Genomic DNA, 14,188 nt, shown 5'->3' with positions numbered 1-14,188 from the left:
GCCTTACCAGGTGCAGGGACTCACACCTATAATCCTAGCTACTTAGAAGACTGAGATCTGAAGATCAAGGTTCAAAGCCAGCCTGGACACTAAGACTCTTATCTCTATTTAACCAGTAGAAAACTGTAAGTGGCGCTGTGGCTCAAGAGTAGGGCGGTAGCCTTGAGCTGAAGAGCTCAGGGACAGCAGGCAGGCCTAGAGTTCAATCCCCATGATGCACAAAAACAAAAACAAAAACAGGAGGGAGAGGCGTGAGTGTGGAGTGCTTGCCTAGCATGTACAAAGCCCTGGGTTGTATTCCTCAGTAACACATGCATAGAAAAAGCCCTAAGTTGTGCTGTGTCTTAAGAGGTGGAGCGCTAGCTTTGAGAAAGCTCAAGGAAAGTGCCCAGGCCCTGAGTTCAAGCCCCAGGATTGGCAAAAAAAAAAAAAAAAGTTGGGGCCAGGAGGTTGGCCTAGTGGTAGCATGTGTGTGTAGCATGCACAGAGACCCAGGTCGATTCCTTGGTACCACAAATATAGAAAAAGCTGCAAGTGAGCTGAGAGTTTGGCTTAGTGGTAGAGCACTTGCCTAGCATGCATGAGGCCCTTGGTTTGATTCCTCAGTACGACATACATAGGAAAAGCCAGAAATGGTGCTGTGGCTCAAGTGGTAGAGCTCTAGCCTTGAGAAATCCCAAGAACAGTGCTCAGGCCCTGAGTTCAAGCCCCAGGACTGGCAAAAAAAAAAAAAAAGACAGTTGGCGCTGGTGGCTCATATCTATAATCCTAGTATAATCAGGAGGCTGAGATCTGAGGATCTCAGTTCAAAACCCAGGAAAGAAAAGTCCCTGTGAGACTCTTATTTCCAGTATACCACTTGAAAATCAGAAGTAATGCTCTGGCTGAAGTGCTAGAGCACTAGCTGTGAGTACAAAGAGGCTCAAGGACAGTGGGTAGGCCTTGAGTTCAAGCCTCACAACAGACCAAAAAAAACCAACAAAATAAAAAAAACCCTACTTTAAACAGAGGGAAATAAATACAACAATATATTTTATGAGAATGTATTTTCTCTTGTAAAAATACACACATGATAACCTCCATTTTTGCCTCTTAGAGTATTATATTTAAAATATTTACCAAGAAAAAAAAATTTATAGTTTTATGACACTGGTGGTCCATGCCTATCATCCTACCTATTCAGGAGGTTGAAATCTGAAAATCACAGTTCAAAGCCACCAGCCAGGAAAGTCTGTGAAACTCTGACAATTAACCACTAAAAAAGCTGAAAGTGAAGCTGTGGCTTAAGCAGTAGAGTGGCAGGTAGTCTTGAGGAAAAAAAAAAAAAGCTAGGTAAGCTAGTGTCATCCTAGCTACTCAGGAGGAGATCTGAGGATTGTGGCAGGTCAAAGCCAGCCCTGACAGGAAAGTCTATAAGATTCTTATCTCCTATTAACCACCAGAAAACCTGAAGTGGTGCTATGGCTTAAAGCAGTGGAACACTACACTTTAGCAAAAAAAAAAATCTCAGGTACAGTGCCTAGGCCTTGAGTTCAAGCTACAAGACTGACCAAAAAAAAAAAAAGCCCCAATAAGTGATCATGCCAGATCCTGAGTTCAAACACCACTACTAGCATCCAAACGCACAAGCACACACACACACACACACACAATTTTGTTGATGTTTATTGATCCCTGGTCTAGATAGCTACTATCTTTCTTTCAGAAAGAAAAATGCAAGGCTCACTCTTTCTGAGTTACTTAACCTTCCTTGATGAACCAGTAAAGGACAGTCAGTGAATTGCTTTTCATAGTTCATCTCTGAAAATAGTCCAAATCCAACCCAACAGACACCATTGTCTATTACCTGCCCTCCAGTCTCCTGCAGCTGACTCTGGATGCGCTGGCAGAAGTCAGGGTTGCACAGCAGGGTGAGAGGGGCCTTCAGCTGGATGGGCACAGGATCAGTGGTCTCTAGCAAGTGCTGCCACTCATCATCACTATCTGGCTCCTGGGGCACAGGGGAATGAAAGAGGTCAGGAGGTATGCGTTAGTCTCAAGGTCACAGCTTCCATCCTCGCAAGAAGCAAGACTTACATCTCTTTCAGACTTTTATCTTCAGATACCTAATAAAAAAGGGATAGTATGTGAGGATGGTATATGTATGTATGTGTGTGTGTGGGGGGGGTCTAGGTCTAGAAAAGTCTTCTAGGTATACATTTAAAAAAAAAACAAGAAAGATGTACACTGCAACACAGCTGATATGCAAAACCTGTCCACAAGGGAATAACAAATCTTAGTCCACCCCTATTAGAAATTACTATAAATAAAAAGGTTGTGCTATATGGAAATAAATTCCAGAAAAGGGAAATGAGTTTTTGTTGCTATTGTTGGTGATGTTTGCTACTGCTTTTTTTTTTTAATTTTGGAGAGACAGAGAGAGACACAGAAAAGGAGGAAGGAAGGATGAACAAATGTAACCATGTTATTTAGTATAAGTTATGTGGAAAATGAAAAATGAACTACATAACTTGTGGGCAGGGAGGGGTGGAGAAACTGGGGAAACGTAAGGGGGGGATGACACTGTCCAAAGAAAGAAACATACTCATTACCTGACTTATAAAATGGTAATTCCTCTGCACAACACCTAAATAATAGCAAATTATATTTTTAATGGAAGGATTACATTCAGCTGGGAATGCTTTTTAGTGATAGAATGCCTACCTAGCATGCATAAAGCTTTGGGTTCAATTCCTCAGTACCCTATACATAGAAAAAGGCAGAAATGAGTGCTAGCCTGGAGCAAAAGAAACTCAGGGACAGTGCCCAGGCCCTGAGTCCAAGCCTCAGGCTTGACAAAAAATAGAAATAAGAGGATTGTACTGATATAGTAGTCCCAATAAAGATGGAAAACATGCTGGGCACTGGTGACTCACACCTGTAATCCTAGCTACTCTGGAGGCTGAGATCTGAGGATCAAGGTTCAAAGCCAGCCCAGACACAAAATTCCTGTAACTCTTTTTTCTTTCTTTTTTTTTTTGGTTTTGTGTGTGGGGGGGGTCACACACTGAGGACTTAAATATCAACTTAAGTCTTTGGGAGAATGCACTTCAAGCCTGTTTTTGGCATAGCAATACATAAGCTGCTTGCTTTATAGAATGATACTAAAATTGGTATCCCCTTATGATTAGATTTAAATGATGCATTCTTTTTTTTTCTTTTGGTTGTGAAGCTGAAACTCTGGGCCTGGGCACTGTCCTTGAGCAGCTCAAGGCTACCACTCTACTGCTTGAGCCAAAGCGTCACTTCTGATTTTCTGGTGGTTAATTGGAGATAAGAGTTATAGGAAGGCTGAGAGTTTGGTCTAGTGGTAGAGTGATAGCTTTGAGAAAGCTCAAGGACAGTGCTCAGACCCTGAGTTCTATCCCCAGGATGGTTAAAAAAAGGAAAAAAGTACAGGAATTCTGGCTCAAGTGGTAGAGCACCAGCCATGAGCAAGAAAGCTGAGAGCATACACACACACACACACGCGCGCGTACACACACACACACACACACACGCACACACAAAGTCTGAAGAAGTAGGTTCTTTCACTCTTGTGAATCATAGAATACTTCCCCTTCAAAGGACATGGAACTGAAGGTAACGCCTTAGGAGCAGAAAGGTTGAACCCTAACCGTGCTCTCAGTCTGATCTTAGACTTCTCAACCTCAAAATTTTGGAAAAATATATTTCTATTCATTTTAAGTTATTGAGACTCAAGTATTTTAGTGTTTTAGGAGTGTAAAATGAACATAAACAAGATATACCAAAATTCTATGCAGTTATCTCATAATTTTTTTTTTGGTCAGTTATGGGGCTGGAACTCAGGGCCTGAGAGCTATACTTGGGATTTTTTGCTCAAAGCTAGCACTCCACAACTTTGAGCCACAGCTCCACTTCCAGTTTTCTGGTGATTAACTGAAGATAAGAGTCTTACAGACTTTCCTGCCTGCCTGGCCTGGTCTGGCTTGGCTTTAAATCATGCTTCTCAGATCTCAGCCTCCTAAGTAAGTAAGATTAAAGGCAAGAGCCTTTTTAAGGATAAGATCTCACTGTGTTGTTCAAGATGTCCTTGAATTCTAGGGCTCAATTGATTTTCCTCCCTTGCCCTCCAGAGTAGCTGAGAAGGCAGACATGTGCCACCACCTCTGACCTGGGACTTCCATTTGTACCTATGTATTCTAGTTTCTGGGAATCATATGTTCAGAAACAAGATAATTAAAATCTATTAAAAAGGGAGTACATACTTAAGACCCAATATCCTATGGTAGAGACAAGGCTGGAAAAGGCTCACCTCATTTTCCAGGTCAACTGCATCGATGCTCCGTTGGCCCACCACTTCTGGGAATGTTTGTTCACAATCCAAGATGATGTGATCTTCCCTGCCACAGGAAGTGGATAGGATGAGTGGCACCCCTGTGAGCCTCAGGGCTCATTCACTTGTCCCTCCCTCTAGGCTTAGGAAAGAAATAAGTCAAGCAGGCAGACAGTGGAAATACCCTTCTGGTATATGGTATGTAGCTGGCACAGGATATGTTGACCTCCACACACATATTCTTGACTGCCCTCCCACTATTTATTATACTCTCAAGCCCACGTTCGTTTTCATGATGACTCTCAACTCAATCTTCCTGTCCAGAGGGAGTACAACTACGACATGAAGAGAAAGTCCTCAGGTTTCTTGATGAATTCAGAAAGTAATTGTAATTATAATTCAAGAATCCGGACTCAAATTCCTAAGGCTTTGTGTATAATTAGGCACTAGTGACTGACTTCCAACTTGCTTTTGCTAGAACATAACATCTGCAAGATTAACTTAAACACTGACCACTGACACCAACCACTACATTGTACCCTTCTCACCGAGGTGCAGGAGGGGCGTCTCCATCCTCCCACTCAGGCCAGTTGTTTTTCATTTCTGAGATCAAAATCCCAGCCAAAAGGCTTGATTCCTGAGAAGTGGCCTTTAGTCCAGGCTGAGGCACTGTGCCAGGAGTCACTTTGCTAGTCCTGTTCTCCTGTTCAAGGCCAGGGCCTGTATTCTGGTGTTTCTGTGGGAGGTGGGTTAGAAACAATGGAAGAACTATTTTGGACAGTGTGGATCCTACTCACAGTCCTTTCTCAACTCATGAAAGTAGCCCTCCTCCCACCACTCCCCTGTATTTACATATTTTCCTTTGGCCCACACACCTTCTTCTCAGACTCCTCAGCCGTGCGTTTACAGGCTTCATGCAAGATGCGAGACTGATTACCCTTGGGGGCCAGTCTATGGGCCTGTTCGTCTTTTAGGACCTGAAGATCTGGGGGTAGGCGACTGGTGAATGGAGTGCCCAAATCAGAGCCTGCTGGCTCGGTTAATACTGCAGGAGAGGAGAAGACATTATTATTATTATTATTATTATTATTATTATTATTATTATTATTATTTTGCCAGTCCCAGGGCTTGAACTCCGGGCCTGAGCACTGTCCTTGGATTTCTCAAGGCTAGTGCTTTAACACTTTAGCCACAGTACCACTTCCAGCTTTTGATATGTACGTGGTACTGAGGAATCGAACCAGGATTCGGTGACTGCCAGGCAAGCACTCTACCACTAGGCCAAACACCAAGCCCCAAGAACACTTTATTATTCTAGGGTAGTAGCCTCCTTGTTAAGATGAAAGTTCAAGTCAGGTGTGGAGGCTCACATCTATAATCCTAGCTTCTCAGGAGGCTGAGATCTGAGGATTGATGTTCAAAGCCAGCCTGGGCACTAAAGTCCAAGAGACTCCATTTATTTGTTTGTTTGTTTGTTTGTTTGTTTATGCCAGTCCTGGGCTTGAGCTCAGGGCCTGAGCACTGTCCTTGGGTTTTCTCAAGGCTAGAGCTCTATCACTTAAGCCACAGCACCACTTTCAGCTTTTCTATGTATGCGGTACTGAGGAACTGAACCCAGGTCTTTTTTTTTTTTGCCAATCCTGGGCTTGAGCTCAGGGCCTGAGCCACGTCCTTGGAATTTCTCAAGGCTAGAGCTCTAGCTCTTGAGTCTCAGCACCACTTCTGGCTTTTTTCTGTGTATGTGGTACCGAGGAATTGAACCCGGGTCTTTGTGCATGCTAGGCAAGCACTCTACCACTAGGCCAATCTCCCGGCCCCGAACCCAGGTCTTTGAACATGCTAGGCAAGCACTCTACCACTAGGCCAAACTCATGACCAAGTCCGTGAGACTCTTATCTCCAGTTAATCACCAGAAAACCGGCAGTGGCACTGTTGCTCAAAGGGGTAGGGTGGTAGCCTTGAGCTGAAGAGCTCAGAGACAGCACCCAGAACCAGAGATCAAGTCCCAAGATCAAGGAAAAAGAAAGAAAGTTCAAGCTGGTGGAGGGAAGAAGGTAAGTTGGATTCAGACAGTGAGGGGAAAGAGAAAGACTAGACAAGATACTGGGAACCCTGATGACTCACTGGTGACTCGTCCAGCAATAAAGGGATGATGTAAGAGATCTGGCCAGGACAGTCGTTGCCGGGGGTCCTTGGTGAGCAGACCCTGCAGGAAATTCTGTACAGAGAAATCAAGACTCCATCAGTCCTTCCTGCCAATCTTTCTAAAGCTTTACCTATCAGCAGAAGTGCAAACCAGGACTCCTAGATACATTCTTTTTTTATTATTATTGTATTTTATTATCGGGATAATGTATAGAGAGTTACAGTTACATTCGTCAGGTAATGGGTGTAATACCCTAGATCCATTCTTACACCAGCCTTGACTATACCCTCAACAACCTTTTCCTTAACCATCATTCCCAGACAGACTCATTTTACCTCTTAGGGAGCCCTGATTCCTCTATACAGGCATTCAGTTACCTTATCATTATCACACTATGATCAACTTTGTGAAAAACAAAGGGAAGGCCAGGAGTTTGGCCTAATGGTTAAAGTGCTTGCCTAGCATGCATGAAGACCCGGGTTCAATTCCTCGGTACCACATACATAGAAAAAAGCCAGAAGTGGTGCTGAGGCTCAAGTGGTAGAGCTCTAGCCTTGAGAAAGTCCAAGGACAAGTGCTCAGGCCCTGAGCTCAAGCCCAGGACTGGCAAAAACAAAAAACAAAACAAAAAAAAAAAACAAAGGGAAGAGGGAATGTCATTTTCATAATCATCTACAAAAAAGTGTTTCAAGCCGGGCGTCGGCGCTGGTGGTGGCTCATGCCTGTAATCCTAGCTACTTAGGAGGCTGAGATCCAAGGATCAAGGTTTAAAGCCAGCCCAAGCACAAAAGGTCCTGAGACTCTTATCTCCAATTAACCTCTAGAAAACGGAAGTGGGGCTTGGCTCAAGGGTAGGGAGGTAGCCTTGAGCTGAAGAGCTCAGGGACAGTGCCCAGGCCTAGTTTAAGCCCCATGACCACCCTCCCCCCCAAAAAAAAAGCGCTTCAAACTCACAAATGCTCATCATGGTTGGTTTGTGGCTGAATAGGACCAGATGGTTAAAAGCACATTTACACTAGTAATTGTGTAAAAGTATGTTTAGGAACATTCAAAAACAGCTTTTTGTTTTTGGGGGGGCGGTAGGTGCTGATGGCTCATACCTGTAATCCTAGCACTCAGAAGGCTGAGATGTGGGGACTGAGGTTTGAAGCCAACCGAGTAAACAAATCTGATTTACCCAAATAGCCAGAAATGGAGCTGTGGCTCAAGTGTCAGAGTGCCAGCCTTGAATGAAAAAGCTACGTAAAGGCGAGAGGCCTTCAGTTCAACACACAGTACCAGCACCCATCTTTTAGCACACGTTTAAATGCTAGTGTAGCCAGGCACTAGTGGCTCCCACCTACAACTATAATCCAGGTTACTCACAACATTGAGATCTGAGGATAGCCTGAGATCTGAAGATAGCAGTTCAAAGCCAGTATGGGTGGAAAAGTCTGTGAGACTCTTTTCTCCAATAAACTACTTAGAAAAGGCCAGAAGTCGCACTATGGCTCAACGGTAGAACACTAACCTTGAATACAAAGAGGGTAAGGGACAGCATCCACATCCTAAGTTCAGGCCCCAAGACAGATTTAAAAAAAAAAAATAGCGGGGCCGGGAGTTTGGCCTAGTGGTAGAGTGCTTGCCTAGCATGCACAAAGACCCAGGTTCGATTCCTTGGTACCACATACATAGAAAAAGGCCAGAAGTGGTGCTATGGCTCAAGTGGTAGAGCTCTAGCCTTGAGAAAACCCAAGGACAGTGCTCAGGCCCTGAGTTCAAGCCCAGGCCTGAAAAAGCCAGGCAAAAAAGAAAAAAGAAAAAAAAATAGCAAAAGTAGTAGAGAGAGTCAAAGAACACCTCTGTTATGTGGTATCTTCAGGAAAATCTTCAATTGGTTCTGAAACAACAAAGTCCTAGCTGATTATGGCCACTGTTCTGAAACAAGATGATCTGTACAACTATTGTTCTTCCTAAAGACCCTTCCATAACGCCTGGGAAAGAATGAACATCCTATGGATTCCTCTCTCATTTACAGTTTAGATTTTTTTCTGATAATCATTTGGGCCTCCCAAATACATGAGTTATAGGAAAAATCAGACTTGATCATACCCATTTCCTTATTTATTTATTTTGCCAGTCTTGACTTGTACTCAGGGCCTGAGCACCGTCCTTGGGCTTTCCTCAAGGCTAGAGCTCTACCACTTGATCCACAATACCACTTCCAGCTTTTTCTACGTATGTGGTTACCAAGGAATTGAACCCGGGTTCTTGTGAGTGCTAGGCAAGCACTCTACCACTAAGCCAAACTCCCAGCCCACCCATTTCCTTTTAGATAAAGCAAATGAGATTTCATTTTAGGAGAATATTTCACTTAAATCTCATTGAGGGCCCATAATCTTGATCTAGGTTAGAAAAAAACAAACAAAAAATCCCTTTCCTTCCCTTCCTCTACCAGCTGAAGCTTAGCCACAATAAGTAGGGACTTGAATTCTAGGCCTGGGCACTGTCCCTTAGCTCTTCAGCTCAAGGCTATTACCCTGCGCCTTGAGCCACAGTGCCACTTCTGGTTTTCCTGTGATTAATTGGAGATAAGAGTCTCATGGACTTTTTTTTTTTTTTTTTTTTTTTGCCAGTCCTGGGCTTGAGCTCAGGGCCTGAGCACTGTCCTTGGACTTTCTCAAGGCTAGAACTCTACCACTTGAGCCTCAGCACCACTTCCAGCTTTTTTTCTATGTATGTGTTACCGAGAAATTGAAGTCAGGTCTTTGTGCATGCTAGGCAAGTACTCTACCACTAGGCCAAACTCCCGGCCTCTCATGGACTTTTTAGTGCTCGGGCTAGCTTTGAACCATGATCCTCAGATCTCAGCCACCTGAGTAGCTAGTATTACAGACATAAGCCACCGCACCCAGTTTATAGCATGTCTAAGATCCATCCCTAATCACTAAGCCAGTCCTATCACCAGCCATCCTGATTTTTATTTTTTTTGTCAATCATGGGGCTTGAACTCTAGGGCTGGAGCACTATCCCTGAGCTATTCAGCTAAAGGTTATTACTCTACCTCTTCAGCCACAGTGCCATTTCTGGTTTTCTGGTGGTTTACTGTAGGTAAGAGTCTCACAGACTTTTGTACCCAGGTTGGCTTTAAACCATGATCCTCAGATCTCAGTCTCCTGAGTAGCGAGAATAACAGTCTTGAGCTACCAGAGTCTGGCTGCCATCCTGATTTTTGAAGTGGACTAAAAGCAGTGCAAACTATGTCTAGATATGATCTAGACAAGGGAAATGATAAGAAATAAGTGGATCAGGGGACAAGTAAAGTGTTAATATCAGTGGTCTCTTAAAATTAGCTTTCTAGCTGGGTACCAGGTAGCTCATGCCTATGATCCTAGCTACTCAGGAGGCAGAAATCTGAGGATCATGGTTCAAAAAGCCAGCCAGGGCAAGAAATTTCATGAGACTCCTATCTCCAATTAACCACAAAAAGTCAGAAATGGAGCTGTGGCCCAAGTGGTAGAGTACTAGCCTTGAACACAAAAGGGCAGAGACAGTGCCAAGTCCCTGAGTTCAAACCTACGATTGTCATTAAAAAAAAAAAAAAGGGCGGGGAGTTTGGCCTAGTGGTAGAGTGCTTGCCTAGCATGCATGAAGACCTGGGTTCAATTCCTTGGTACCACATACATAGAAAAAGTGGTGCTATGGCTCAAGTGGTAGAGGTCTAGCCTTGAGGAAAGCTCAAGGACAGTGCCCAGGCAGGCCCTGAGTTCAGCCCCCAGGATTGGCAAAACAAAAAACCAAAAACTGTAAAAGATTAAAGGATTGGGGATGGGGGAATGGAAATGGAGACCAAGACATGAGAAAGGGTATCAATGTTTGTGAAGTAATGCACCTTCTATCTGGTGAATATAATGTAACCCTTCAATCAATTACAATTACAATAACAAATATATGGAAAAAAAAGATTAAAGGATTTTGCAAAGAAAAACAAAGTCAAGGAAGATAGATTTCTGATGCAAAAGTAATCGTCCTAGTTTCGTTACCTTGAAGGAGGCAGTGATAGTGGAAGGCCAGCGCACAGGGTCCTTGAGAATAAGGCTAACCAGCTGAAAGATGCTTGTGGTATAGAAGGGAGGTGTGCCTACAGCCAGTTCATACAGGATGCAGCCCACAGACCAGAGATCTGCAGTGTGATCATAGGGTCGCTCTTCCACCAGTTCTGGAGACATATATAGTGGTGTGCCTTTGATTGATGTCAGCACCATGGTATTAGTGCTCATAGCCCGGGCAAATCTGCAGCAAATGATAGGATAAAAATGGAAAACAAAATCTGGTCATGTACTCACCAGATATACCCAACCAAAACAGAGAAAGGCACCTTTGATGAATCCCAAAGGGCCCAGCAGGAAGACTGGATTTCAATGCAGGTTCTAAAATGAGGTAAGCCAGCCAGGCACAGTGGCTCGTGCCTGTAATCCTAGCTACTCAGAAGGCTGTGATCTGAGGATCGAGGTTCAAAACCAGCCTGGGTTCTAAAGTCCATGAGACTCTTATCTCCAATTAACCACTAGAAAATTGGAAGTGGGCCTGTGGGTCATGGGGTAGGGCAGTAGCCTTGAGCTGAAGAGCTCAGGACAGCACCCATGCCTAGAGTTCAAGCCCCACGACTGCCAAAATAAGAAAGTATATAAATAAATAAAATAAAGTGAGGTAAGCCATAGACATGCTGTAAAGACCCCTTGTAAAACTGGAAGCACAAGCCAGGCACAGTGGTCCTAGATACTCAGGATGAGATCTGAAGATCCAGGTTCAAAGCCAGCCCAGGCACTAAAGAACATGAAATTCTTATCTCCAATTAATCACTAAAAAATGGGAGTGGGACTGTGGCTCAAGGGATAAGGCAGTATCCTTGAGCTGAAGAGCTCAGGAATAGTACCCAGGTCTAGAGTTCAAGACCCATAACCCACAAAACGAACAAACAAAAACCAAAAAACAAAACTTGAAGCACAGAAATCTTACCCAAAGTCACAAAGCTTGACGCCACCATCCTTGGCAAGGAGGATATTCTGAGGCTTCATGTCTCGGTGTAGAATGCGGTGGGAATGCAGATAGTATAGAGCTGACACTAACTGGGCAGCAATGGCCTGAACCTAGAGATCAGCCAGGTGAGAAGAAGAAAGAAAAGGTTAGAAGGAAGAGCCAAATCACATGGCAGAGACTTCTGCGGCCACTGTTGTGTGATCTTTTCCTCTTTTTAATTCTTTCAGAATATCACACTATACTGTCCTTGGATCATACTATACCATCCTTAATTTTTGTTCCCTTTGTTAATCCTTTTTTTTTCTCATTCATTTATTCAAGGAAAGTCTTCTGAATTTCTCACTAGCTTGCATGACCATGAGCCAACTGTTTTGTGTTTCTCAGATTTATCATTTATTAGGCAACAATACTCTGTCTCACAGGATTATTGTTTGAATGAAAAGAGAATACGAAAAGCAATGATTCCTATAGTTCCTGGCATATATTGAACATTTAAAACACACTAGTTGTTACTAAGTAAGATGAAATTCCTTTTCTCAAGAGCAGTCACTCAGTCTGGGAGTGCAGCCTAGTGGTAGAGTGCTTGCTTAGCATGCCCTGGGTTCAATTCCTCGGTACCACATACACAGAAAAAGCCAGAAGTGGTACTGTGACTCAAATGGTAGAGTGCTAGCCTTGAGCAAAAGTGCTTAAGGACAGTGCCTAGGCCCTAAGTTCAAGCCCCAGGACTGGGGGGGGGGGGGGGAAAGCAGTCACTCATACAAGACAAACCAAATGAACGTAGGTGATTATTCAATCAAATTCCATTCTGACTGCAATGTCCTAGTGACAGATTCTGTCTTATAATAGCTTTTTTTTTTTTTTTTTTTTTGCCAGTCCTGGGGCTTGAACTCAGGGCCTGTGCACTGTCCTTGGGCTTTCCTTCAAGGCTAGCGTTCTACAACTTGAGCCATAGCACCCTTCTAGCTTTTTCTATGTATGTGGTACCAAGGAATCAAACCCAGCGCTAGGCAAGCACTCTACCACGAGGCCAAACTCCCAGCCACATTATCACAGATCTTATTTCCTACTACCTTCTCTGGTATACTGACCTTATTTCTTAAAGGAAGACACACACACACTTAACAGAAAGGAAGCAAACCACTTGGATAGAAAAGTAACTTTTCTCACAGTTAAATATTACTATCTCTCGTTCCTCACTAGAAATGAGGAAACTAAACACAAAGCTCACTTGCCCGAGGAACCCAGTTAGTAAGGAGCTTTACATTCAGGTAGTGTGACTCCACTATTCACAACCTTACTCTAATACAACGCCCTGAGAACACTTAGAATCTTGGCATCCTTAAAGTCTTTAAAAATGAAAACTTAAGTCAGGTGAGGTAGCTCACGCCTGTAATCCTAGCTACTCAGGAGGCTGAGATCTGAGGATTGCCATTCAAAACCAGCCCAGGCACTAAAGTCCATGAGACTTTTATCCAATCAAGCACCAGAAAATCGGAGGTGGTGCTGTGGCTCAAGTGGTAGGGTGCTAGCCTTGAGCAGAAAAGCTCAAGGACAATGCCCAGGCCCAGAGGTAGGGTGATAGCCTTGAGCTAAAGAGCTCAGGGACAGTGCTCAAGCCAGGAGATCAAGCCTCATGACCGACAAGAAAAGAAAAAAAGAAAACTTAAGCTGGGTGCCAGTGGCTCACACCTGTAATCTCAGCCACTCAGGAAGCTGAGATCTGAGGATGGAAGTTTGAAGCCAGCCTGGGTAGAAAACTGGACGTGGCGCTGTGACTCAAGTGGTAGAGCCCTAGCCTTGAGCTGAAGAGTTCAGGGACAGTGCCCAGGCCTACTTAATACAAGCTCCATGACCAACAAAAAAGAAAAACTTTTCAGTATACTCAGCTTGCCCTTCTAGTCCTTCAGCTGGAAATGGACTATGGTGAGAAACTTAAGCCAGGAAGCATACCTGTTCTTCAGGAAGCTTTCCATCGTCTTCCAGGATCTGAAAGAGCTCTCCCTCAGCATAGTCTGTCACCACTACCACCTGCAGAGAGAAGGCAATAATACTGATGGAAGATTTGTGCATTTTGAGGTCAGCAAGTTTGTGGGACACTTGCGATGGGGGAAAGGTGGTCCCCAAACTAATAAATCACACCTCTTTGTCAGTCTCAAAGCTGTCAAGCATATGTACAATGTTGGGATGCCGTAGGCCTCGCATGATTTCAATCTCTCGTTGCAGGTTCCTTAGCTCTTTCTCTGAGCGCCCTAGTTTTGGGATGAACTTCAAGGCCACCACCTGTGATAAAGAGAACAGTCAAGGCCTGATCCACACTACTGACAAAACTAGGATTTCAACTTTTACCTTCCTACTACTTGAGCAACGCTTTATCAAATCAGCTAGCCTCCCTTCTCCACTTTCCCCACATACTCTGTTCTCAAAGCTTCCTCTACCCTTCCTCCCCCATCCCCCTTTGCAGGAAACAGCCATTGCCAAACATCCCTTTGATAGGTTCTGAGGTATTCTGATCAAACAACTGGAATCAAGATGAGAATTAGAGATGGAAAAATAATGAGGAAAGAATAGATTTCACAAGAGTTTACTTCTTTCTGCAAAGAATAATGGAGACTAATAAGGATAATAACATTGTTGGTTCATGCCTGTAATCCTAGCTTTCAGGAGACTAAGACTTGGGATTGCAG

At 43.9% G+C, this 14,188-nt stretch overlaps 1 protein-coding gene across 1 annotated transcript in view; it reads right to left on the bottom strand.

Annotated features, from left to right (window-relative positions):
• Positions 1-14,188, bottom strand: part of Stk36 (serine/threonine kinase 36) — a 44,465-nt gene that overhangs the window by 29,328 nt on the left and 949 nt on the right. Inside the window, exons 2-10 of the mRNA XM_090354828.1 lie at positions 13,644-13,784; positions 13,455-13,532; positions 11,481-11,611; positions 10,505-10,754; positions 6,461-6,554; positions 5,212-5,381; positions 4,885-5,072; positions 4,316-4,403; positions 1,847-1,990 (exon numbers count right to left, since the gene is read on the bottom strand). Coding sequence (XP_090210954.1) covers positions 1,847-1,990; positions 4,316-4,403; positions 4,885-5,072; positions 5,212-5,381; positions 6,461-6,554; positions 10,505-10,754; positions 11,481-11,611; positions 13,455-13,532; positions 13,644-13,784 — 1,284 coding nt within the window. The remainder of the gene's footprint in view (positions 1-1,846; positions 1,991-4,315; positions 4,404-4,884; positions 5,073-5,211; positions 5,382-6,460; positions 6,555-10,504; positions 10,755-11,480; positions 11,612-13,454; positions 13,533-13,643; positions 13,785-14,188) is intronic.

The sequence above is a fragment of the Megascapheus bottae genome, chromosome 21 (assembly GCF_031878675.1).
Source record: "Megascapheus bottae isolate mThoBot1 chromosome 21, mThoBot2.hap1, whole genome shotgun sequence".
Taxonomy (NCBI): domain Eukaryota; kingdom Metazoa; phylum Chordata; class Mammalia; order Rodentia; family Geomyidae; genus Megascapheus; species Megascapheus bottae.
Note: the sequence above shows the minus strand (reverse complement) of the source record. Positions and strands in the feature narration are given on the sequence as shown.